The sequence below is a fragment of the Numida meleagris genome, chromosome 27 (assembly GCF_002078875.1).
Source record: "Numida meleagris isolate 19003 breed g44 Domestic line chromosome 27, NumMel1.0, whole genome shotgun sequence".
NCBI lineage: Eukaryota > Metazoa > Chordata > Aves > Galliformes > Numididae > Numida > Numida meleagris.
In genome coordinates, this window is record NC_034435.1 from 204,451 (window position 1) to 230,951 (window position 26,501).

Consider the following 26,501-nt stretch of genomic DNA (forward strand, 5'->3'; position numbering starts at 1 on the left):
AGTCAGTGCTGACACTCTGCAGCCATCTTTCTGGTTCCCCACAGCTGTAGATCCAAACTGCCCTGCAGTGCACACATCCACCCAACACTGCCCATAGCGTGCTGCTGGCCTCAGAGCCATGACCTGCCATGACTTGCACCTTGTTCCCCAGACATGAGTCTGGGGGACTCAAATGAACTGAGGGAACTCGTGTCAAAGGTGTTGCCTTTGAGTGCACATCTCTTGGCTCTCAGCCGGAGTACCCCATGCTAGGAAGGGCAGGTGCAGGCTTTGCTGGTCCTCCCCTGTTGGGGATGGACCTTGCTAACTGGAGTTACGTATCGTTTTTCTGTAAATATTTTTAGAAAATCTTTTTAGAAACACAGCATATTCTCTGGGAACAGACTTTTTGTGGGAAACCTTCATTTTTGCTCAAATGAAGCCTGCTTTCAATTAGAAGAAGAAAAACTTTTTTAAAAAAGCAAAAAAAAAATTATTAAAAAAAACCCTATATTTGCTACATTTTGGGGAGCTACATTTTTAATTCTGCTTATGTAACAGCACTGACTCTCTATAAAGAAACCCCAGTGTGGTCACCATAAGGAACTTCACAATGATTTATAATTTCTTCTTGTATTTTGTCAAAACACTCTACCTTTCATAGGGAGAAATAACATTTTTTTTCCCCTACTTCCTTATGAAAGTCACTTGACAAATTTAAACAATTGCTCATGCATATTATAGAATAAACAACCAAAGAACTTAAGTGCTGTCTGTAGTCAGCAGCTAGCAAGCAAGTGTGCAGAACAATTTTAAAAGAATTTCTGATCAAATGGAATTTTACTGGCAAATTTGAAATCCCGTATGACTGCGAGAACCACTGGGGTTCTCAGTGAAATCTATGAGCATTCTCTTTAAGATGGACAAAAGACCATATTTTCTCTAACCTTACTCTCAGCTACTACTGATTCATTTTTGCTAAAACTTTCCAAAAAGTTCAACTGAAGACAGACACACCATATGGAAAACTTCATTCTGAACAGTTAAAGCTTGGGAAAATTGTAAGTAACAGCAAACCAGAGCTTACAATGGAGCGTGCTGAGCAACCTTTATTAAGTGCTGCTACCAGCTCCACCTATAATATCCTCAGTAGAGTTTTTGTAACGGTTCAGATATTGGCAGCACATCACTGACAGGGTGGGATCCCACTGGCAGCATTCCAGCCAAGCAGATTTCAGCTTCCTCAGCTCTGAAATGGGTGTAACCTTTGAAGGCTGTGATACGCAGCAGCACCTGACCTCTGCTTCCCAGCATTTGGCACTAAGCTAGTGATGGCCACACTCAGGTACTGTACAAGATTGCTGTGGACTTCACCTTTTGGGTGATAGGTAATAGCTCCGTGGCATCCTGCCCCTCTCACTGGCACTCTCTGAAGCACTTGATCTTGTGCTGCAGGTGACTGCTGACTTCCATCTTGTATTCTCACACAAGAGCATGCCAGCTAGTGTGGGCATACTGAAGAAGATATGTCTGAGGAAGACAAGTATTTCCACTTTGGGAGCTGGTGATACCACACACTTGCTACAGCCAAGTTTGGATTGTTCACAGAAGAAACCAAATTTCTCTTCCTGACTTTTCTCAGGCTTGTTTTCCTTTACCTACTGCTCACAAGGGGACTTCACACTCCCATTTTGATCACAGAATCTGCCAGAGAGTTTGGTGGAACAACAGTTGCTTTAGTCTTAGGCTTCCAGGATCTGCAGTCCTCTTCCTCCTCCTGCCTTTGGCATTCAGGCTGATGCTGTAGCCTGAGCAGTGGTGATCTCAGAGGCATAGAAGCGATCCCTTGCTGCCTCAGGTTGATGAGAGCAAACTCCTACAGGAACCCACTACCTGACAGAAAGTGAAAGCACAGGTGAAACAGCCTGTCTGTGGTGCCAGAAGAGGAGATCTGGAGAAGGTGGCAGAAGATGCAGCCTCTGATTTTTTTCTTTTTCTTTTTTTTTTAACCAGCCTGAGGAAAGAAGTTCTCTGTAGGAGGGATGAGCCCCTCTCCCTTTGTAGGGGCTCTCACAAGGGTCCCAGCTCCATCTAGTTTGCTTCTTCAGCCTCTAGGGAGGAAAGACAGGGCACACTTCAAGGCTGCTTTCATTTTTCTGCCTCAGACTTCTTTCAGATAAACCTGTCTCCAATAAACTTTGTTCTATTTGTCCAAGTTTTGTTACTTCTGTACCCAGATTTGCTATTTCTGATATTCTTGTTGATGCAATCTCATGATATTACCAGTACAGTTACCCAAATACTGCTGGTCTTGTAAGACCTCTAAAACTCCCTCAGAAGTCCCCCATACTCCATCAGTTGTTTGTGAGGTTTGGCAATTGCTCATGATTCTACCTCACCTCTCAGTAAAACCCAGCCAGTGCTTACAGCACAACCTGTAACTTTCTTCAGCAGCTCACATTCTTACTTGTCACAACCAGCAACTGCTCACACCGTGTGGGTTTTTCAGCTAGTTCAGCCTAATCAGTGACAGAAGGATTTTGCCTTTACTTCCTTTGTACTGACTGTAGATTTTCAATTAAGAGTAGCAGGTCTAGTCTGAAGTCGAGGAATGTTTGTTTGCTGCCATATCACGCTGGCCTCTGGCTCTTCCTTGCTTCAGATGTGTGGGATGAAATGGCTGACTGGTCTCTTCTCACATTTTATTGTTTTCCTGCTCCCCTGTCCTTAGATTTAAACTGCTTTTATGCAGTTTCTCATTTGTATGAATTCATCTTGACCTTGACATTTAAATCCCAGTGCCGACCTGAATGAGCTGAGATTCCATAGTGCAGGAAATCCTCTCAAGTGAAATGGGAGTTTATAGCCTTTTTGTAAGTGGTTTCACTCATAAACAGGAAATCATTTTCTAGGGGGGAAAAAAAAAATCATGCTTTTCTCTGTATGTTCATTATGTGGAAGAGATTCCTGACAGGTGAATAACAAAAGTAGGTGACATTCTGAGTTCTTCCAGTACTACACAGCTCACACTGTCATTTCCCTGAGAGCAGAAATCACTGATTTCCATTTCTGTTTCTAAACAGCTGTCTGTGAAAATGGCTGTCAGAATGGAGGCCGTTGCATTGGACCAAACCGTTGTGCTTGTGTTTATGGATTTACTGGCCCCCAGTGTGAGAGAGGTAAGAAACATTTTCGTATTATCACTGACAGAACATAGGAGTTGTATATTCAAGTTCATGTGCTCGTGATACTTGATTCTGAGTGAATTTCTGCTCAGTTCCCTGGCCTGGTGATACGGTCCCTAATTCTGGGAGTAAATTCTGAAACAGGTTCACTGCAAGCATTAAAACTGTCTCGTGAGAGAAGACTTCATCTCTTCCACCTGCATAGCTGATGGCATTGAATTCTTCCAGTTGTGTTCAGTACGAAGACAGCAATTGTTTTCTGTATGTAGTGTGTTTCAGTGCTCATTAACGTGTCTTATTTGAGAGATGATGTTCTTCAAATACTTCCTCGTAGTTGGCCTCAGAAAATCTTGTGGTGGTGAGATCCACTGAGTAATTAAGTTATTCTCCTCATCATGGTTGGTGCTTCCTTTGTTCAAGTGTGGTGGCCAAGGGCACCAACTCGTGCTGCCATCCCAGTGGGAGAGCAATCATGAGTCAAGTTTATTCGGTGTGGTGGTGATGTGTTGATGGTTGGACTTGATGGTCTTGGAGGTCTTTTCCAACCTTTATCATTCTGTGGTTCTAATAACAACCTCATGTCCAAAGCAGTCCCTAGGATCTCTGCTTATTAAGTGTGCCTACATACAGTGAAGTGCCTGCTGTTCTGTGTCTGTGGGTACTGCTCATCCACACGTGGCCTCTTGTAGTAGCTGTTAAACGTGAAAACATCCCTGTGCTCAGCACAAAAATGGCATTTTTCTTGTGGGTATTTCCCTGCTTCTTGTCTTGATAACCAAGGTGTGGCTTAGAAATGCCAGAAAGCCCCTTACCACGGCATTCTCGTAAGGGAAGGTGACACTATCAGCCCCTTCCTAAACACTGAGAGAGGAGGGAAAATGGGTCAGTGCTGGGCCCAGTCTTGTTTAGCACCGGGCTGCTCAGGAGTGCAGCTGCTTCTCACTGCAGCAGCTGTGGAAGAGTGGTGTCCAAAGAACATTTGCAGTTAGGGGACCACAAGCAAAATGCTGGTTTAAGGACTTTGCTTGAAGGAACTCTGCCAGACATGGGCAGACCGCAGTTCACCAGGCGAGCACTCAGTTCCCATGTCATAAAGACCCATTTCTGCAGCCTCCTGCATCTTTCAATGTAGAATCAAACTCCTGCAGCAAGTCCCTCAATTTGACGTGTCCTTTCTGCTGCAGGACACCATTTCTTTGGGATGAAGAAGGTGAATGCTATGTACCCTCAAAAATGAAAACTAATGATGTCACCAGTGGTAACAGCTGTTGATTTTCAAATGAACATGGACTCAAAGACCAGAAAGTCGATATTCTAACATTTGCAAGTTAATTTTATGATTTGGTACTGTGTTTTTTTGAAAATCTTGAAAACTACGAGCAGAACATCAAGTTTTCAGTGAAGGAGCTTTGTTTTAGTAGCAACACTTCAAAGAGAAGCCTTAGCCAGCTCTGTTTTGTTTCAAACCTCGTGCTGTTTGGCGCTAGCTGCTCATCCATTAGGAATACAAACAGCTTCACAAGGAGCTACAGCCTTCACCAGCCAGGAGTCTGGTGCTTAGTGGCAGGTGGCTTTGCTGTGCTTCAGCCAGCCAGCATGTGCTGAGCAACTCTATTAGCTTTACATTTGGGCAGTGTAGGTGTGGCTGAGGTGTTGGCTCTGAGAAATGAAATTTCGCCCTTTCCTGTTGGCGTACAAGGACATCTCACAACATTGCTCTCATAACGATGTTTGGCAAAGGGCTGTAGGGTGATACAGGGTAGAAATGAAACTGAAACACCAAGCTGATATGCGGTCTCCCAGGATTAAAATCAAAGTGGCCTGGAGACATTCTGCTTTTCTCTAGCCTCTCATTTCCCAAGACTGGGATAATTCTGTTTAACTCTCTGTTTAGGGATTGGACTGTTCTTGCCTTTAATATTTTTTTTTTTCCAAGTTGGGGATTTTTGGCAACATGATTTAGAGGGTGAGATAGGAATAACAGTTGGTTTCCGGTAGCCCAGGCATCAGTCAGTCCTGTTTGAACAGCAGCCAGCAGAAATATGCAGAACTCAACATAGCTGTGCAATGTTCCCTGGGTTGTAGAAGTGTCTACCCAACTTCATGGTGCAGGTGGCACATAAAAGGCCTCTGCTGTAGCTTGAGCTTCACGTTTATTGGATGCCAAGCATGGAAAGCTCTTTAAAAGCCTCCACACGCGTTTACTTAAGTAACCTTTCATTATTCCAATCTCCTCCTTTGCACTATCCTGCAAACTGTACTCTTTAATCCCTTCCCTTGCCTTTCTCAAACACACACACACTGCATTAGTTACAGAAAGGTATTATGACAAAAATCTTTCCCTTTTGAAGGCTCTACCTTGCAGGCTTTCTTCCACCCACCTCCTGAACCTGAGCTCCAGAGCTTTCTGTAGAGCCACTTGCTTTTTCCCTAGCTCACAGTAATCTAAAGTTGATGTGGACATTGACTGTGTTTGAAAAGAAACCTACACATTTCTTGAAGACATTTGTGGACACAGCAATGCCAAGATGGGCTTAAAAATCCAAATTACTTCACTCTGTGCTTGGTAGGAGAGGGAATAGGAGAGGGAGTGGGAGAGGCAGGCAAAATGGGACTGAGCAGGGACAAACTTCGGAGACATCTTGTAATGTATAAAATTCTTTAAATAAAGAGCGCATTTTTAGAAAGCCTACAGAGATTTGGTTTGGTCCAGACTTGTACTAAGAGACAAAACAAGCTCTCCAGCTGTGTATACACAGGTCTTCCCTGCCAAGACAAACAGAGCGCTTGGTTGGCTAGGGGATGTTAAAAGTTAGAGGCTCCTGGCTGGGAAAGCTGTGAATTTGCAGCCAGGTGAGGTGGCTGTGACTGACTTCCTGGTAATGGGTAGTGTGACAGTGAAGAACTTAACCCTTCCAAGGAGAAGCTGAATATCTGCTCCATCACTGGGCACATTACGATAAAGTCCTTGAGCGCCAGACTTACTGGAGATCACTTTTGAATTTCTGTTCAGTTTCACCTTTTAAATTGGCCATGGTATGTGACGTATTTACAAGCATCCTTGGAAGTCTCCAGTAACAGGGAGACACAAGTATCAGGTTTGAAAGCAGCATGGATCATGCACAGCTCTCAGTTCAGCTCTGAGTCTCATTTGCAAGAAAGAAGAACTATTCATACAAAGCAGAGCCTGGAACCTACTGACTTCATATGGAGGAAGTCCAAGTTTCAGCCCAAGGCTCCGTGTTGATGCTCTCCTAGCATGGCTCTAAACATGGTTGAGTACTCTAGAAATACCTCAGATTCTTATCTGTGTCTCCACTGGGGGAGGACTTCCATTAATAGCAGTTACTGTCTACTGAGATGTCATTCATCTTTCTCCTTTCCACTCAGGGTAGCTTCTGTGATGCTTCTCTAGGGAGAACTGTCGGTAATTGCTGAACTCAGCTCTCTGCCGTTATTTATTGCCTAAATAACCCTAGCATCCTTGCACATACTACCTCCAGAGAACAAAATGGGATATGGTCCTGGCTAAAGAGTGCAAAGAAAATAACGGGTGGTTTAAGCAGTCCTAAATTGCCTTCAGAAATAGTAACATACTATTTACAGTGATTTCCCTCACTTCTGAGCTGTGAGATGTCTACTTACAGGAATGAGCTGGGCTGGCAGATCAGATCACACTCAGCCTGCAGAAGACAGGACGTGCTATAGGCTCCATCTCTGCCAGTTCATTGTTGATATGGGGCAGTTGGTTTGATTCACAGCTGGATGATGTGGAGATTTTATGTTCTGAACGAGGTCCACTGCTCCATCCTGCATCAGGACACAGCTTCTGCTTGGTGAGGCGGTTCATTACATATCCACCCCACTATGTTCCTCAGTAAAATAGCACCCGTTTGGCTTCAGCATGGGAACTGTGAGGAGTCACCAAAGGGTTGCAGAAGAGCTGGTAAGCCAGCCACTGACACTGCTAAGAGAGCAGTTGAGGTAGGACCCTATGGTGACATAAAGCCAACTGAGCTCCTGTCCATATTCCCAGATGAGCTACCTCCAGGCTGGAACCGCAGTGTTAAATAAACGGCAAGGTGCATAGCACAGGCATAGCCCAGAATCACAGGGGGTTCCCTTGACCCAGCAGAAATCCCTCAGTGCTTTGTCCAAGCTGAAGTGCCAATCTTTCTCTGGGGCATTTCTTGCCAAGGACACCTGAATGAAGTAGTGTAATTACTTCAGGAATAGTCTTTGGTCAGGCATACTTGATAGCCTGAGGGTGTACCCTCACCAGCTGTGCACATACTGGCAGAAGTGGCTGTTTGGCAGCAGCACAGAGGGAGTGGTCGTCAGAAGAGAAATCTTTTTTGTAGAATGTTACAGTCTGTGAAAGCAGAGACCCGAGTCCTTCTGCTCAGACAAGGTGAAGGAACTGAAAGCTGAAGCAAAACCAGTTCAAATTAGAAAAGAAGCAGAAAATATTCTTAATGAGGAGGTTAGTTCCATCTGGTTATCTGCCACAGGCATGGGTTCAGTCACCCCTGTGCTACATCACCTCACTTTAGACTCCCGTGGGGTAGATGTTTCTAGCTGAGCACAACACCTCATGAAACTTTATAGGTGGTCAAGTGACAGCAGTGCTGGAGGACAAGATTCAATGACCAGATGCAGATGCTGCCTTTAGGTTATCACTTCTGCCCTAGATGTTAGCACTATGGACTTCTCTACATTTATCCGAATGAATCCCATCTCTGGCATCTTTAGATGAGGAGGGAACGTGCAGTAAGATTTTTGGAAAGAGTCCCTTGTTGTCATACAGTGGCTTATCTGATGTTGGATTTGAATCTTTAAAACCCAGAGCAGTATAAATGTAGTTTTCTGTAGAGTTCTGCCTGCTGCAAGGTACAGCATTGTGCCATTATCTCAGATTGTTGTTTGTACAGAAGGCAATGACATATAACGATACTGAACACAACAGCTCCATTTGTCCAGCTAACATCTGTGCCAAAGCGTTGGGGTTCTCAGAAAGGCTCATTAGCACTGGATAAATGCAGCTCTGTTGTCTCTGGTGCCAACGCTGGAATGGCCATTAGCTGTTCCATTGCACTGTGAGGGTCTACTTCCGTAAAAGAGCTGGGGTGTCAGTTTAGACAGGCAAGCATCGACCATGTACCCATCTGTGTTGCTGAACAGAGTGCACACAAAACGCATAGGTCTATCAGATTACAGACTTTTTTGGGCTTTTAATTCATTTTGTGCTATAAACCATAAAAAGAGATAATTTAATTTCTAAGCTCCAAGAAACTGAATTTCTGAACACTAAGCAGCAGCTTCTGCTGCTGTGCACTCAACAGGTTGCAAGTTCAACAGCTCAGAGCTCCAGTAAGAGGCTGCTTTGTAATGGGAGCAAGCTAACTACCTTCACACTTCATTCAGGAAATGCTGCACTTCAGAGGTAAATACAGTAATAACAAGGTACTCAAGGAATCTTAGCATCATTTCCTCCCTCTACTTGACATGTTGGGTAAGGAACACATGTTACACTGATGTAGGAGGGACAGACTTAGTGTAGAAGAAAATGTATCTGTGAGGAGAGAGACCAGTTCTTTTTAATGGTTTACTTTTGAGTTTTCTTTATAAAGAAAAGGAAACATTTTGATGTTATTTCTTTGATTTTACCCTCTTCCAGGAAGGAAAAGAAATTGTTGCAAAAAATGCCATTTATCTCAAGTGAAGGAGTGGAAGCTTCTCCTGTGTTAGAAGGTTGAGGTTTAATTTGTGGGTTCCTTTCCCATCCAAAGGGTGAAGTCATCACTGTAGATGCCGTTTGCTATCTCTAATGAACGCATTCTGGAGCCTTGCAAATCTGTTTCCAGGTTCCATGTCCAGACAGAGGGTGGTACAGAGGAAGCCTGCAGTTTGGGCTGTGTCAGAGATGCCAGGCAAAGTGTGCATTGGTGCAAACAAAATTTTCTCTGCCCAGGATGCTCCATGTAGGGCTCTGTCTCAAGAGACTTTGTGTTTTGCCTCCCAAACATGAGGCTGTACATGTTGTGATGGCTGTTGTGTCTTTGGACAGTGTTTGTCTAATGGATGCTGGCTCAGAAATGTAAAACACAGTATTGCTCCTGTCCTGCTAGTTAACTCTTTCCCTAACTCCATGAAGACTTATTACACATGGACATGATCCATTTCTAATAATAGCAAACGTAGGATCTGGTGCCCGCTGTCTGAATTCTGGCTCATCATTAGCCAGCACATGAAAACAGATCCTTACTGCTGCGCACAACGTTGCAAACACGAAGAAGAGTAAGGATTTGAGCCACAGCAAGCCCTAGACATCAATATCAACGAAAAAGACAGCGAGTAACTCCTGTTCTTTTAGTCCTCATTACAGGACTGCTCTCTTTCCAAAACCAAAACCAGCACTGGGTTGGGATGAAGTGAAGTTAAGCAGATGTAGTCCAGACAGCAAAGACTGCACTGATCTCTACTTCTGTAAACCATAGTATGCTTTGTGCAGAATGATCTGGTAGAAACTTCACCGTGCATGGAGTTTGATTCTGGACTCAATTGTAGCTTACTGTTTTCCCCTCATGGACAGGCTTTTTTGATAAGCTAGCTATAGTCCTGATAAACTGCATTTCCCTCTGGTCTCTGCAGAAAGCCAACCGTGGTTGTCTGACAGCACTGGTGGGATGTGTCTACATTTTGCTGCATGCCCATGGGCATTAGGGCATAGTCTTTCATGAGATGATCACACACTACTTTTCCCCCTGTGGGGTTGCAGTGTAGCTATTTAATATTGTTGTTTTCCACATGGTGTTTAAAGTGGCTCAGTTCAGCTGTGCACCAGAGGATGCTGGAATGACATAGGTTGGGGCCTCCCATTCTGTAGCCGGCACCTCGTTGCCTGCTGTAGGAAGGAAGGGGACTGTCCTATCTTCTGACCTTTAGTCTCTTTAGGATGCAGCGACCTGTAGCTTTCTCTGTCACTCTGTCATTAGCCTGCTTTGCAGGGGGGTTGGACTTGATGATCTCTGGAGGTCCCTTCCAACCCCTACAATTCTGTGATTCCGTGATTCTGATTCTCACTGTGGGAAGGAGTGTCCAGGTGTCCAGTGGAGTATCTGACGCTTTTGAACCTTCTGATCAGTAAATTTGGGAGCTGAGCGTCACTGGAGGAGAAGTTGCAGAGCTTGTGAAGTGCTTTAGTTTCTCACACAGCTAAATCCACAGGGCAGCCTCTGAGGAGAGGATCTAAACACATGGCACATTGGAACAAATGTACCAGGCCACCAGGGCTCCCCAGTGCAGGTTGCATCTGGCAGCTACCAGCCACTCAGGAGGATGTGACATCAGAAATGGTCCTTGTGGGAAGAAGGTGGCAAGAAGATAAATGCCTGCTTCCCCATTTCATTCAGATCTGGAGAGTCTCCCTTCTAGGGCCGTAAGCAGCCTCGGCTAGATGAATGAGTGCAGTGCACCACAACGCATTGCGTTCCCAGGCTCAGTGAAGCATCCTCAACGGTAAACACATGAATTGCTGCAGTTCCAAGTGCCCTGAGATCAGTCCAAGGGTGATGTGCATCAGCGCTGCCGTTTGCAAACCTCTGAAGATGGAAGAGGAAAATTGCAAAGTGGCAGGAGAGGCATTGCTTGGCTCACATGTAATCAAGGTGCTAGGGCAGTTCTACAAATGGATGCTCAGCTCACAGTGGCACAGAAGATCCAGACCCCTCCAGCCTAGCAGGGTCCACAAACCGCATTTGTGGCCAGGAACTGCAGCAGTGTGTTGTCCTGCTCCTCAAGAGCTCAGGAGTCTAGAAGGAAGTCCACGAACCCCTGCAGGAAAGCCAAACTCTTCCTCTGTGTGGGGCAGGATGTGAATGCAGAATGGACAGACTGAACTGGGCTGAGGTTCTCTCATCACCATTTCACCCCCAGCACTAACCACTGTCTCCTTTCCTAAGAGGAGATGTACTAAAAGTCCACTGGAGAAAGCATCTTTTTAATTCAAAATGAACGGATGAAGCAACTAGTTCCTCATAGGGAGCACCAGCTTTCCTCTGCTGTCTTTTGGCTTAAATCAGAAAAAATATGTTTGGGGATTAAAAAAAAGGAAAACAAAAGAAAAAAAGAAGAAAAAAAAGAAGCACTTTAAATTTTTCTCAGCTTCATTTTGAATACTCTCATCTCCAGAACCAATGAATTGGACTCCAACCCAGGGACACAAGGACCGGACAGGGCGAATTCCACACAGACTTCTACAATTTGAGCAGTTTGCAGAGCAGTAAATGGGCTTTGTATAGGATAAGCCAGATGTGTTTGCCTCTTAAAGTCCGCAATCATTGAAGAAGTAGCACTCAGAGCATGTGATTTTGTCATGCTGGAAACAAGGTGGTGTACGAGTAACAGGTCAGGGTATATCTGATCATCTTACTCTGATATCTCACAAGATAGTGATTTGCACAAGGCATTAGGAAGCGATGCCTGTGCTGTTACATCTTCAGTGCTTCATCAGGAAAAAGGATGATTTTGTGGTCCTGGCCTTTGAGCTGCCTTCCCATATTTCCTACTGAGCTTATTCCACTCTGTGAGCAGTCACTGGGGCTGGCAGTGCATTTTCTAGCCTAGGAGTTGTTTCTGGTTGATCTCACACTGAGCTGAGCTCTGAGCACCAGAGCCATCACCAATCAAAAATTAAGGTTGCCTTTTTTGCATGTTTTTCATAATCTGCCTAATAGATAGATAGTCTCTTCATTGAATGCAGAGAAGAGCCAAAGCGTGTTACAATGTACTGAGATAAGAGAATGCAACGTTTTCACTTTTATTGACTGAGTTTAGAAAGAAGATAATGTTATTTGTGTCTGCTTGGTCATTTCTGAGACGACTTCCTTCTATTTCAAGATATTTCAGCTGTGGATAAGCTTCTTCCAGTTACCTTTCCCCAGTTTGCATAAGCCATGCACTGCATTGCTGCTTTTTATATACAGGGACTTTGCTGAATGGAGCAGCAAACAGCTGGCTGCAGCTCATGCAGTGGTAATGCTGATACAATCAGGCAAGAACTGTTAAACCAGCCAGGCTGTTACAAGTCCTCACTCCGTTGTGTCCTTCTTAGTCTTCTTGTTCCAAGCTCACTGTCTCACAAGGAAGATAGGTAAGTTTACAAAGTGGAGAAGAGTCCTGACCTATTAAAGCCCTCTGCCACCCCCAGCACCTGCTTGTCTTCACCAGGCAGGGATTCAACGCTTCTCTTTCAGGATGGAGAACGCAGAGTGGCGGTGCCAGCTCCAACCCACCCACACGTTTCTGCAGCTGCCTGGAGTGATCTGATGGAGATGACTCCATCCGAGTGATTCCAGCAGTGCTCTTGGAGGAGGGCTGTGCGTGGAGCTCTCTCTCAGGTTTCACCAGGCTAAGACTTTGACGGGAAACTGTAAAAATAGGACGGGAAAGCTTTAAAAGGGTCTCTCCTTACTATTTCCTTTGAGAGTGTTTTTTCAGCCCGTAGAATGTCTGGCCTTACAGACTGCCCTCGCCAAGCTTTTTCTTTTTTGCAGCAGTCCAAACAGTTAAACATCAGGAATGTGACTGTTTGCATGAGGTAAGGAAATGATGAGGTGGAGAAAGCATTCCACAGGAAGGAGTCCTGCACAGAGACCCTCACACTGCTCTCCCTCCATCTCTTGCTCCCTTCCCAGCAGGGAGTGGTACACAGCCTGCGAGGCCCAGCAGAGATGCAGAGCTGCACTATGTGCAGGGGCTTATAATCAGTGCTCTTCAACGTGCATTTAGATGTTGCAGGAACAATTGCACGCAGTTGTGGTAACCTTGTGCCAACAGCTTTCAGCTTGCAGTTTGGCTGGTGGCTGTTGCATGCTGGGTCTATCTGTGAGCAGGGCATAAATGGGAAAGCAGTGACAGAATGACAATTAAAAAATAGATGTCAGGCTTGCTATCCCCTCTCCTTGCTCCTCGTTATTCGCTGCTGGAGCTTTTAGAGAGCAGCGTGGAGCTCTGCCGGGGGCAGGTCTTTGTTGCCCTGACCTCACTGTGCTGGGGGCTGGAGCTCCCTGGGGATTGCTCACAAGCAGCGTTTGTCCTTGCTGCTTTAAGGAGAAGCCTTCAGCAAAAGCATTGTTTGTTAGGAGAATGAATTTTTGCAAAGAAGAACTCTTCTTCCTTGCTGCTCTGTTTGCTTATTTTGTAAAGAAGGAATGCACTCAGCCTGTGGCCCATCTCATGGGGGGGGATGCCAACCAGACAGTGCCAAAGAAGGGACAGTCTGAAAAGCAGAGACACAGCTCTTCACTTGGTTCACGTTCCTTCTGGAAGCTACAGAGGGGTCAGGCATGCTTGGCTTTCTAGGGTTGTGGTTCTAAATAGCAATGAAAGTAGTACAATTGTTCCTGCTCTTGAATCTCTACCCAGGAATCTGAATTCTCATCATGAGCACTGATGCACTCGGTGCTACAGCGCAGGGCTGATGGATGTTACAGGAGTGGGAGAGCTATCCTCTTTCTTGGGAAAACTGTCACACAGAGTACTTCACTTTAAAAGTTTGATGTCTGAAACTACCTTTTTTTTTTTCCCCCAAGGGATAATAATGACAAATTAAATGGCAGTACGGAGTTAATTTAGAATCTCAATTAAATGCAAATAAATAATTTAAATTCTGAAATTAATTTGTAAAAATTTCGATTTTAATTCAGCTGCTGTACAGAGCAATCTGAAGCTGCTTTTAGAGCTATAATTAACATCTGAAAAAATGACTTTGCTTATAGCGTTTGGTTTGAGATTTCCTTCAAACAACTCAAACTGAGTTGCTCAGATTAATGTTCCCCTCCAAAATAATGGCATTCCACTGAGCTCTGTGTCCCAGAGAGGCATTCCCTACAAAAGATTTCTATTGTCTTCATTTAGTACTGGGGGAACTTAGCAATAAGGAAGGTGCCTTCCAACTGTTCTGCATAAAAGTTTGATAGTCTCAGGGTGGTAATTTTAAATAGTCTGAAATGGATTAGTCTTTTTAATGAGACCAAGTTGTATTTCTGGCAAAAATTATAGCCACGGTTGGCAAAGAGTTGTGTGTATTTCTTTATTACCACCTGTAGGAGGTGAGACATGTTCTGGGAAGGTGGTTGAAGCTGTGCAGGCAAAGCCAGGGCAGCATCCCTGAGCAGGGCAGCCCTGGTGCTGGAGTGTGCTGAGCCAGGGGCACTGGAACCCACTTGCTCCTCTGTAGTGTCAGACTGTCCCACACACTCCAGCAGCAGTCTGTGCAAAGTGTTTGGGGAAGGAGGCGTCAGCAGCAGCTGCAAATTATTCCTCCATTTGTATCCTAGGCACACAACTAGGAAGGTAAAAAATATCTGAAGGGGCATTTGCTGGAAGCTGTTCGCAAGTGGAACAGAATGGCTCAGTGCAAACACACATGCAATGGCATGGACTCCACCAATGAATTCCCCAAGGGCTTGTAGTCATCAGGAGTGACCACTCATTAGCCATAGGTGTTCTTGGTGATCCCCATGACAACCCCCAAACAGGGAAATTCGGATGACATCGGTTCTTCAGAGCACGTCTGAGCCCTGTGTTGGCTGCAGCATTAGGGAGGTAAGACTCACTGCAGTTTCAAGCTGACAGCAGCATCTGCAAGTCCATAGTTCAGGTTTGCTGGTGCTTAAAGCCATAGCGTCAGAGTGGGGTGGGGGGGGAGGAGAGCATTTGAAAACAAAGAACATAGCGAGGAATCCGATTTCTTATGGTTAATGCAAACACTTTGATGCTGCAGCTCCCATTCCTTGGTGTGTTTTGCAGTCTGAGCACTCTCACTCCTTGTGGGCTGCTTGAGACAAGGATATGAATAGTAACCTAATCTGACTCACGGAGATAAGCAGCCCACAGAGCAAGGCACTGAGCACAGTCTGCTTTGAAGTTAATAGCACGAGAAAGAAACGTGAGACCTGTGCAGTGATGAAGCTGATGATTGATAGATGCTGGGAGGGAACCTGATGTCTGCCCTCTAATGAGTATTTGCTGTTTGCAAAGCTATGTTTTGGAGGAGATAAGCCAGGCGGTGAGCTAGTGCATTGTCTTTTACATCTAGAATTGATTGGTGAAGGACTGGATATGCATGGCCCTGCTGTGCTGGAAGTCCCTTCCGTAGAGTTGAAAGACTCTGACTGAAGCTGTTCTTCCTAAAATAAGGCCTGATCCCATATTTCCTGCAGTCTCTTTAATGAGAGCTTTACCTGCAGGTGGAAAAATGGGATTCACCCATGTTCTACCAGTGGAACTACCTGTTGTAAGGCTAGACGATGGGATCCTCTGTGTAGACTGTAGCAGGGCTTTAGGTGCCTCTTAAGCGCATGTATTTCCTTAAAAACAAATTTGATTGGTGCCTCATTCAATATTTAGTAATTGGACCCATTAAAATTAGCAACAGATGGCAGCTGGAATGCAGGCAGACTTTCTGTACTCAAGACTGCAATTTCCTTAGTTGCATTCCCTCCAAGGAAGTAATCTACATATGCAATTCTGTTTGTGCCAATTTGTTCAAAACTGAGCGTTCCCCTTAGCGCTGCACTTTCATCATCGGTTTGAAGGAATTCCTGCTGCAGTGCATCCAACGTGTGGCAGCAAGGTAGTGGGGCAGCTACAGGTTTACCCCATGGCAGCGCTGCCAGGCCCCTTTTCTCGGTTTTGATCTGATTTCCTGAGTCAGTCGGAGCTGCATTTGTAGATGCACACCACAATGACATCAGACATTTCCATGTAAAGATTAATTGCTCACCTCTGCGTTTATAGAAAAAAAGGCAGTGGGTGAGAAATCAGCTCGAAATATGTTGATCTGTTTTCTAGGAATAAATTAGAACAAACTTGCATTAAACTTGGCACGGCAGGCAGCGTTAATGAGAACCATGTGTGCTGGTATTGTTAAAATTTGGGTCAAAGGCCAAACTATGACTAGTCGGTAATTCACCATTGCAAAGATGATACGTATTTCTGTTCTGATGTCTAAACAAAGGTGTTTTTATGCACACCTGTCACCTTTTATCCAGCGTAACTTGAAAACCATTGCCCTTTTATCCTCAAATCCCTACTGTTGTCTACATCAGCAGATCCATGTACCAGACTGCTTCGGACAATTTTATCAGCATTAATTTTTGAGTACAATCGTGTTTTCAGCTGCTAAAAAAATAGAAATAAGAAAGAACCATAAAATGGGATTAAGGAATTACTGTGGTCATTGATTCTCTCCCAGAGACAGAGAAGGATTTGGTGTGTGTTCTCCATGTAGCTTATGTGTACCTGGTGCCACATGGAACTGAAACACAGATGTAACCCACCCAGACTTTACTGAGTACAGACAGCAGGAGTGAGGAAGGCCCATCAGCACAGGCATTCTCATTCTAAAGCCGGCACTAATTGCCAGCATTTTTAGATGATCTTTTGCAACCCAGCCACATACATGGTTTCATGTATGTGCTGTTCTGACAACGTGATTGTCCTGCAAAGATGTCCCGGGGGGAAAGTTTCCTGTCTCATACCATCTACTCGATCTTTCCACATGAATGCTGGGATTTAAAAAGAAGGCAGCTGATCACAAAGGTCATGATCTGAAAACTTGCAGGCCAAGAAATGGAGTATGGACAACGAGCTTTGCTCTGTTCAGTGTTGATGCTATAATAACACATTTCCAGAATTAGAGCTATTAGGCAATAGATGTGCATACCGATAGAACCACTTTCCTTATAACTTTTTCTTGCTTCACATCTCAAATCCAGATGTTTCACTGCAAAGACATCTGTGGGCTAATCTGGTCATTGATGGTGGGATTTGAATTTCAGGTCAGTTAGTCCAACATCAAAATTCCCTAAGCAATTCCGCAAGCAGAGATTTGTAGCTTGTTATCTGATATAACAGCATATTTGACCAACACCTGACTTCCTTGATGGTTAATGTGGAATTTTCTGGTCTGACAGTAACATGGTTAAATGTCCTTTTTCCAGCCACAGATCAAACATTTACAGGCATTCATTTATTCCCAGTAGAAGGAAATCTTGTTTAAGAACTTTGTTTCCTGATGAATGCCTGCTGTGCTAATAGCCCCAACCGAGGGTCATGAGAGCCCAGAGAGTGGCAAACCCACTGCCCATAGTGCAAACAAGCCCCTTCAAAATCTTTTTATTTTTAAGGGCTAGGAGTAACATTGTTGGGAATGGGAAACGAGCTGATTGCTTTTGCAGCATCTGGTTTTAAAGATCTAGTTAAAATTGCCAAGGGACCTTTAAGAGTTAAACAGAAGAAATGAGTCACTATGCCATGTGTTATGGAAGGAGGCTATCTTTACAGAGACTGTCAGAGAGCTCAGAAATCCCCTTGTGAGCACCATTTACATTAGTCATCGCAGAGAAAGTTTTGGGAATTCTCTCTCAGAAGGTTTTATGGGTGAAATCTAGGGCTGGTACTTTGCAAGCCAAGGAGCAGCAATCTGACACAGCAAGACATCTCCATCTCCAAATTGTTGCCCAACAAAAATTTGAGAGAAATTTCTTAGCAGACCTTTGTTGTGTTTTTGTTGTCGAGACAACTTTGACTTTCAATTCTCTTTCACCATTGACCCAAGGCAGACAGTAGTATGTGTATTCATTTCAATGCTGCAGGAAGGCAAAAGCCAAAATCCCTTTCTGCTTTAATAGAACAGCCAGCTGAATTGATGGTCAGAGCTACTCAGTGCTGTAATTCATTCTGGCATTCATCAGACAGCTGTGAATCCTGCTTCTAAAGCATGTGGCCATGACTGCAGAGCGTATGGGAGCTAAGACAACTCCAGCTTTGTGTAATCTAAGTTAGTTGATGGATCTCCCTCTGTCCTGAGATAGGTATTGAAGCTGGTGGAGGGAATGGTGACTTAAAGTCCACTGTTCTAAATTAGGACCAACCTTCACTTATGTACTTATACATACTTAATCTTTAGGCACCTGAAACTGGGTGAGAGGATTATGAGCATAGTGCCTGGTACTTCATCTCTCTCCTTTGGTGATGTGATTGTATTGACTGACTGCCTAGAGGGCTCATTTATATTTCAGCACGGTGCAGGGTCACAGTAAGGAAACAAATATCTTGAAACAAGATCCTTTTTATAAATTTTCTTCACCTGGAGGTATGAGATTTGCTTTTATTGAGTATGGCAGTGGGACACTGGAGATGAAAGGAGGTCCTCGAGGACTGAAATGGTATACTTACTTTGGCTGTATGTATATTTATGTTACTTAGATTGCCAGGCCGTAAGGTTGTCCAAGAAATGCCATCTCCGTAGTGTCTTTGTCCCTAACCATCAAAGAATAATAAAATCATAGAATAGTTTGGGCTGAAAGAGGCCTTAAAGCCCATCCAGTTCCAGTCCCCTTGCCAGGGGCAGGGACACCTTCCACAGCACCAGGTTGCTCAAAGTTCCATCCAGTCTGGTCCTCAGCACTTCCAGGGATTGGACATCCACAGCTTCTCTGGGCAACCTGTTCCACTGCCTGACCAGCTTCACAGTTAGGAGTTTCTTCCAAATGTCTGATCTTAATCTACTCTTTTGTAGTTTAAAGCCATTACTATTACGTCCTGTCCGGTTAAACTAACTTATATGAAGCTTGATTGTTTCACTGTTGCCAGTGGTCCACAAAACAGCTGAGTTTGCAGCCCTGAAATCTCTCCTTTGCCTGATGTTGCATTTTGAATTTGTTGTGGGCCAGTGCTTACAGGCCACTGGCTGAAGGCACAGAACAACTCGTTTGTGGGATGAGGCTGGGGGAAGCCAGGAAGAGCTGTCTTGGAGAACCTCCTGATGGTCACATGAAATATGTGGCTGAAAGGCAACCACTATCTCCTGTGCTAGCTTCTATTTTAGTTTTAAATCTTTGTTCTTCCTGTGACTGCATCATATTTTTGCAGAATTTGTCCATGGAGGTGTTCAGGAAACATTTAGATGTTGTACTAAGGTACCTGGTTTAGTAGGGGAATATTGATAGTAGGTGGGTGGTTGGACTGATGGTCTTGGAGGTCTTTTTTTAACCTTAGTGATTCTGCAACTCTGCACTTGAATGATTGTGCTGGTAGGATGAAGAATAGACACAGTATGACTAGGCAGACTGTTTAGACAGACGACCTTGCACTTGTATCTTGACCTAACTTGTGGTTGTTTTTATTTTCCCTCAGACTATCGTACTGGTCCCTGCTTTAGCCAAGTGAATAACCAGATGTGTCAGGGCCAACTCAGTGGGATCGTCTGTACCAAGACCATGTGTTGTGCCACCATTGGACGGGCCTGGGGTCACCCATGTGAGATGTGCCCTGCCCAGCCTCACCCTTGCCGACGAGGTTTCATTCCCAACATTCGTACTGGAGCCTGCCAAGGTAAATGCCATGAACACGTAAGAGGATTTTCTCTTATCCATCCTGATGTGTACTGAAAGCTCAAGCGAAGGCTGACTGGCAGGAACTGCAGTACAGAGAATGTTTATTTGTGTAAATTTTACTGTATCTATCCTTATATGTCATAAAGCATCACCGTGGACTTAGATCTCCCACCTGACAACCACTTCAGTGATATTCATCATAGGTGACAAAAACTGTGTACAGATGTGTACAGAACCAAGATAAGGGCATCCAACATTGACACTTTTTTACCCATTTCTGGAGGCCAAAGTTTGCTCTCTTCAATCAAGAAAGCAATTCGGGGAAAGCAATATTTGTGCCACAGGCAGCATGTTCAGGTTTTACCAGTGCTACCTTGGGTTCCTTGCTTCACTCTTGGTTTGCCTGTCTTGTAGTTGAGAGCAAGCAGAAGCATCTTCAGCTGGAAATATTCCATGAGATATGACTACTTCAGTGGATTGTGTTGCCTTTTGTTATGTTTCCTAAGGGAACATTTGGAATTATTTGAATAAAAGTGGATACCTCAACTTTATCATTTGATTCCATTTCCTCTGACCTAGCACCTACCCTCCTTGTTCATTTTTCTGCCACAAGACTTGTAAAAATTTTTATATTATAATTTAATCAATGTGCACATAGGTATTTGGTTTTCTATCGTGTTATAATGGCATCTGGATAGATTGCAAATAAAATTGTTGGGAATTTCCATTCTGAGACAGTTTCAATGTACGGATTTCCCCAGTCACATTCATTTAAAACACAAGTAAAATAAAATCTAGAATTTTTCATGTGGATCTATAGCTCCAGTTTCTGATCAAATCTTCTGCACACAGTGGTTTGGTGGATAGCTTCAGTGAAATTTTTCTCTGCTCAACACTGTATGCATTTTTGAGATAACCTTATCTCATTTAAAGGTTCTGCCTATGCTGTAGTTCTCAGATGATGTCCTCTGTGCTACAAGATGTAGTAAATCACACTAATGTTTCTCCAGGCTTAAAGCTAAGTAACCAATTAAGCCTTCCATATATCTTCTTTTGCTGTTGCTACTGGAGCTTCAGTCCCAGTACTGGCACATGATCAGCTCTTGTATCAGGTGCTTAGTGCTCTGTAAATTTTAATATTGGTTCTAAACGGAAGTCATATCTCCTTTGAGATCACAAAAACAATTAAAATAGGCATAAATCACATGTTGAAAGGCTTCAGTCAGTGTCTAGGACACTCGGGCAAAAACAGCAGAATTGTCTATTGTACTCTGATGAGTAAATCAGCTCGGCAGCCTTCAAGATTTGCCTTCCATGTGAAGGTTGTTGCTGAGCCTGGGGATGCTGGCTTTGGAAAACATTCTTGTATTTTTCCTTTCGTTTGTGTGGCTATGCCAGCAATACCTACATGTCCATTTTATGTCCTTATCGATAATGCAGCTGATAGGTAATTGCTTTGAAAAATATAAATTCACCAATTTGGAGTGAGGATTCTTATTTCTCATAGAACCTATTCTTCACCATCCTAAGCTGAACCTTCACCTGTTTCAATGGCTGTAATTTCTAATATCTTTTCTTTTTTTTTTTTCCTGTAGATGTGGATGAATGTCAAGCCATTCCTGGACTCTGCCAGGGTGGTAACTGCATCAACACAGTGGGTTCTTATGAGTGCAAATGCCCTGCAGGACACAAGCAGAGTGAGACCAGCCACAGATGTGAAGGTAAGACTGCAGACATCTGCACAACTTCACCAGACTGCTCAGCACTCTGCTCCCAGGTACTCTCTGTGAACAGGAAAACATTTAAACACCTGAGAATCTCTCAGCAATGCAAGGTATCTCCAAGGCTGGGAAAACAGAGATGCAAGAGAGCCTCCACACCTTGATCCTAACTTCCAAGCAGGAAAGGGCTCTGCAAGCACCAAGGCATGTCAGAGAATGCATTGCTGTATGAATTTCTGATCTGCTTCCTGGAGTGCAAAGCAAGGAAATGAGAAACAGATCTTATCCAGTCTTCTCTTAAACTCAAAATAGTTTGTTGGTGTTTTTTGTTTTTTTTTTCTGCAGATGTTTTCTGAAGGCTATTTTAGTTCCAACACAGGACTCATTGAACAGAAGGGATCTCTAGTTCAGCCTTCTTAGATCAGGGCTAGCTTCAAAGCCAGATCATGTTGCTCAGGGCCTTTTCTGATGGGGTTTTGAATGCTTGAGACCAGTCCTTTTGGAATTCTTGACCCAGGGTGTCACCACTGTTATGGTGAGGAATATCTCCCTTATGTCCCGTTGGTATTTATCTTTTTACAGCTTGCAGCTTGGTGCCTGTAGTTCAGTAGAGTAACCAAAATTCTGGAGTGGAGTCTGGCTCGTATGGTGATCGAATGAGACAATCAGAAATAACATCGATTAGATAATATCGATTAGAAGACCTGATTTCATAGGATGAGGGTGCGGAGCAAGTCAGTGCAGTGTTGTTTCACTGACATGGTGATGTTATTCCAAAGTGATGTGTTGGCCAGTACCTGAAATTTGTCCTTGAGTACCAGCAAGAATTCAGTAGCAGAACCAGGAATTGCCAGTCAGAGGCATGGCTATCAACAGCCTGCCTTTGAATCAAAACGTCTGATGCCATCCCAGCCCCTGCTTCTCTTCAAATGAGTTGTAGATGAGAGTGACATTTTCAGCATTTCTTTTGGAAATGATTCAGTGTTTCTGGGGCACAGTTTGTGCTTATAGTGCTTATAGCATATGCATAGCTTATCTATCGTATTTAAGTATTAATTATCTACTAAAAACACTTCAGTGGAGCACCCGGATGCCTTGCAGGTGCAGCTCTACTCTGAGCATGTGGGTAAGCTGATCTGCAGTTTCAGCAGTCAGGTCACAGAGTCTGTTGGTAAGGGTGCAGGAAATGCAGAGGATCAGTCTCAGCAGCTCAGCAGAGTGTGGTGAAGTGATGCAGTGTTCTGCCATTTTCAAGGGAAATATTTTCCAGGGGATAAGTAGTGTTGTGTTGTTCAGAAATGGCCAAGTGACTTGATCCTCAGAACAGAGGGCTAGTTTTGTTTGGGGTGTGAAAACTTAACTGTGTTAAGACTAGTTGTTGTATTTAAGACAGAACGCTTCCTGGAATTATTATTTACTCTCTGGCTCGGGATGAGTTGTCCACCATTCTACTTGGCTACGTTCAGATCTCACCCAGAAAGCAATGTCTTAAATACCTGTTCTGTGCCATAAAACACACAACTCCATAGTAAAATGTGGGGCACAGACTAGGATTATGTACTGTCAATGTGCTATCATTCACAATGCCACCAATCTGGGCACTCTTGATACTATGATGGTAGCCTGGCTCCAGTTCCTTAGGGCACAACCTTACCAGCTTCTCTGTCACTACTCAGAATGTTCTCTGGGAGGTGTGCAGGCCTCTATAGGAAGAACACGCTGTCCCCAAGCATTTTGCAGCAGTTCTTGTTCCTTGCCAGGCAGGCTGCACTTCTCAGAAGTAGAGGAATAAACACTTGTTGCATTTTCCAAACATCTGACAAATGAAAAGGAAAACAACATTAAACTGTTCCTGTCTCAAATATTAAAGCTCTTTCTCACATACCGTAATGAAACCCTGCTGGCCTGTGTATGCCATTTTAAGGATGGAATGTGTTCATTGTGCTCGTGTGACTGCGTCCCACCTAGCTGGGCTTCAGGAATTACACTTGCCTTTCATTCCTCTCCAAGACTCTGTTGTAACGAAGACAAGGGATGATGAATGCACTAGAATCCAGATGTTTAACCTGGAATTTGTTTCCAGGTGGCAAAGTTATTTACAGTGGCAGAGCTGTAGGCAACTATTAGAAGCAGTCAGCATGCCAAAAACCCACCTTCCTAATACTGTGGGTTTGTAGCACACGTTTCCTGTGGGGCTCCTCCTAAGAGTCATTTCTCAGGGGGGGGGAAAAAAAATCTCTGTTTCCAAGTGACTGTTCCCATATCCCCACTCTCCTGCAATCCAGACATTTTCCTTGCTAGTATAATTCTAGCGCTGTTTGTGTCAACGCATGCCATGTGACCTGGGTTCAGCCCTTCCGAAAAACTTTTCCAAAGTGAGACACACAGCTAGAGAGGTTAATCTTCCGTGGGGGCTGGACAGTCTTTTATGTCGAGAAAACATCTGTGTCGGTGGATTTTTGTTGGCAGGATGCCATGAGACTTTCTAAAGCTTGAACAGGAGGGTTTCTTGCAGCTCTCCTGCACCCGTGGACTTGGAAATGGCAGAATCCAAAACAGTCCTTTAACACAGATCTCAGGCAGCATACCAGTTCCCCATATCAAATTATGTCCCATGCAGTTTGACTAGTCAGTGAGCCAAGGCTGGACTATACTAGAACCATGGGCCCAACTTTAGTATGCAGAAAAATTGTTCTTATTGCCTTGGTCTGCCTCACCCATGCTGGCTACGGACCAGACAAAGCACATATGAAATCAGTTTAGCTGGAATTTTCTATACACCAAGATTAAAAACAATCCATTGTCTGAATCTGTCAACCAGATGCGAGGGGCCTCTGCATGGGTCCTCACTTCCCAGAACGCCTGCAAAAGCAGCGTGATGCAGCCATAAACAGCTTCCTTTCACTCTCCTTCCTGAACAGCTATAAAAAGAGATATCTCCAGCATCTACAATGTCTGTTCCATAGCTTATCTTTCCTCAGTTGCTAGAGAGACCACCAAAAGAGTGGTGCTTGGCTTTGGCATAACCTCTTGACTTACGGATCTTTCTATGAGAGTGACATAAACATGAAGGATGCTCTAAACTGACAGGGTTGAGTTTGTTTTTGAGGGCTTGTTTCCCAGACATGAATCACCAACATGTCCCAGCCATGAAGTCAGAAGAAGAGGATACCTTTGTCTGGGCTGTCACTGCTCCACGTGCTTCATGTGAGTCACTGAAAATATGTGAATAGGAGAACAGAGAACTGGCATCTTGTCAGGGGTTTATCTGATGCTAACGCTGTATGAAATTGTTATTTAGGATGGAGGGAATGACACAAGGCTGTGCCAGGAGAGGTTCAGACTGGACATTAGGAAGTGTTTCTTAACCGTGAAGGTGATTAAACACTGACACAGGCTTCCTAGAGAGGCGGCTAGTGCCCTGTGCCTGTCAGCTTTCAAGGGACATTTGGATAATGCCTTCACTCGTATACTTTTGATTAGCCCTGAAATTGTCAGGCAGTTAGACTTGACGATTGTTGCAGATTCCTTGCAACTGAACTATCCCATCCCATCCCACCCAATCTACAAAAGAAGCTAGACCCTGTCTCAAAGAATTTCCTGGAAGCTTTGATATGTCAGGAGCAACTTACTTGTTAGAGCAGATAGAGCACCTCATTCCTGATCTCCTGAAATGCCAGTACTGCTGTAATTGTCCAAGCAACACTGGACCAAAGTTTTAAATCAAGATAATGACCTTAACCGGAAGAAGATATGCTCTTTATCCAGGTGTGCTCCAAAAATAAAACCTCAAAGCTGTAGGAGTTCTCTTTTTGAATCTGTACTTATTTTGCAGCTGGTGAAAACAGTGAATTCTCAGTTTGCACTGAGACCATCTTGCTTAAGAAGAGGAGATGGTTTCCACTTGTTTTCAGATTCTTCATCCAAGCCAAGCAACCAGGAAATATTAAAACTAGATTAAATATCTCTGTTAAATTCTTCCCTAGTTCCCAGGAGTCTGTGTTTTCTACTTAGAAGATTCCTCCTGGGGAGTGAAGTCAGCAGATGGGATTGTGTTTGAGCCAAAGGTCAGAGCCTGTGACACTGTGTTTGCTGACTAATGATGTGTCCCTCATCAACATGGCAGCATGTAACACTAATCTTCTTTGGGCTGTTTATTAGTGGGAGGACACTGGAGTAGAGATAATGTTGTTAGTTTCCCATATTGATACTTATCTCTCAGTGCAAATGGCACCTGGAGTCAAGGCTCTATTTTCAGTTTCTGAATCCCTAAAGAGTAAAGATGCTTTTCTTATGCAAAATCCACTATGCTGATAACACAGCCCAGCTCAGGCCTTGATTTCCCAGGCACCTCAGAAAGCTGCAAGGCCGCTGCTGGAGACACTGGATTAATTTTTGGTCAGGCGCATAAGGAAAGTGTTGTATCTGCAAAACAAGAAAACATGCACGCAGCATCAAGTTTGGATTTGAACCTATATGTCCCCCAAATAGAGGGTTGCTCAGTTCTTGAGTTATTTCTGCAGCTCATCTCTTGTGACAGTTTCAGATAGTGACTTATTTTATGCTTTTGGCCATTGTATTCTGAGGGAGGTCGAGGGATCAAGAGTTCCTGAGCTCAGGGCAGTGAAACACGTAAGGAGAAATTTCTGGCACAGAGAGTTGCCTGCTCACTTTCTGAAAGATGTGCACTCCGTGAAACAGAGCGTGAAGAGAGGAAGAAGAGAGGCAAGATCTGAAGGTGGGGAAGGGGAAAGTTGCTCTCTTAACAAGTCCTGAAGACAAGGCCAGCTTTGGGAAAACCAAAGGACTGCATTTATATTGTGTTTGTATGAGGTGAGCAAGGAGGGCAGATGTTGTCAGTTTACTGCTAAATTGACAGGTGGAGGAACTGGAAAAATGCAGGGTCTGCTGAGGTTTGCAGGCAACTAGAAGTGTGTGAGGTCTGAAAGAAGGGCATGCATCTATCAAGCTAACTGCTTAACACCTCTGGAAGAAAACAATTGTGGAGGACATGAGAAAACATTTCCAAAAACAGTGGTGCAAAATGAAGAAAAACATCACACCTGAAATCAGACACATCTTCCTTATACAAAGATCTTTATTAAGAAATCAGAGGGAAGGTGGGCTGATACACCAGGTAACATCGTAAATTACCCTGGAAGCAACCATCAGATCATACTTAAGGGAACAATTCCTGTACTTGTTCTCAAGGG

General features: G+C 44.1%; 1 protein-coding gene across 3 annotated transcripts in view; it reads left to right on the plus strand.

The window, feature by feature from the left end:
- Positions 1-26,501, plus strand: part of LOC110388750 (fibrillin-2-like) — a 128,887-nt gene that overhangs the window by 34,707 nt on the left and 67,679 nt on the right. For all 3 annotated transcript variants that reach the window (XR_002432970.1, XM_021378308.1, XM_021378309.1), the window contains 3 exons: positions 3,063-3,158; positions 19,368-19,565; positions 21,163-21,288. Coding sequence is in view for 2 of the 3 variants with exons in the window: in XM_021378308.1 (XP_021233983.1) it covers positions 3,063-3,158; positions 19,368-19,565; positions 21,163-21,288 (420 nt within the window). In the remaining variant the exon portion in view is untranslated. The remainder of the gene's footprint in view (positions 1-3,062; positions 3,159-19,367; positions 19,566-21,162; positions 21,289-26,501) is intronic.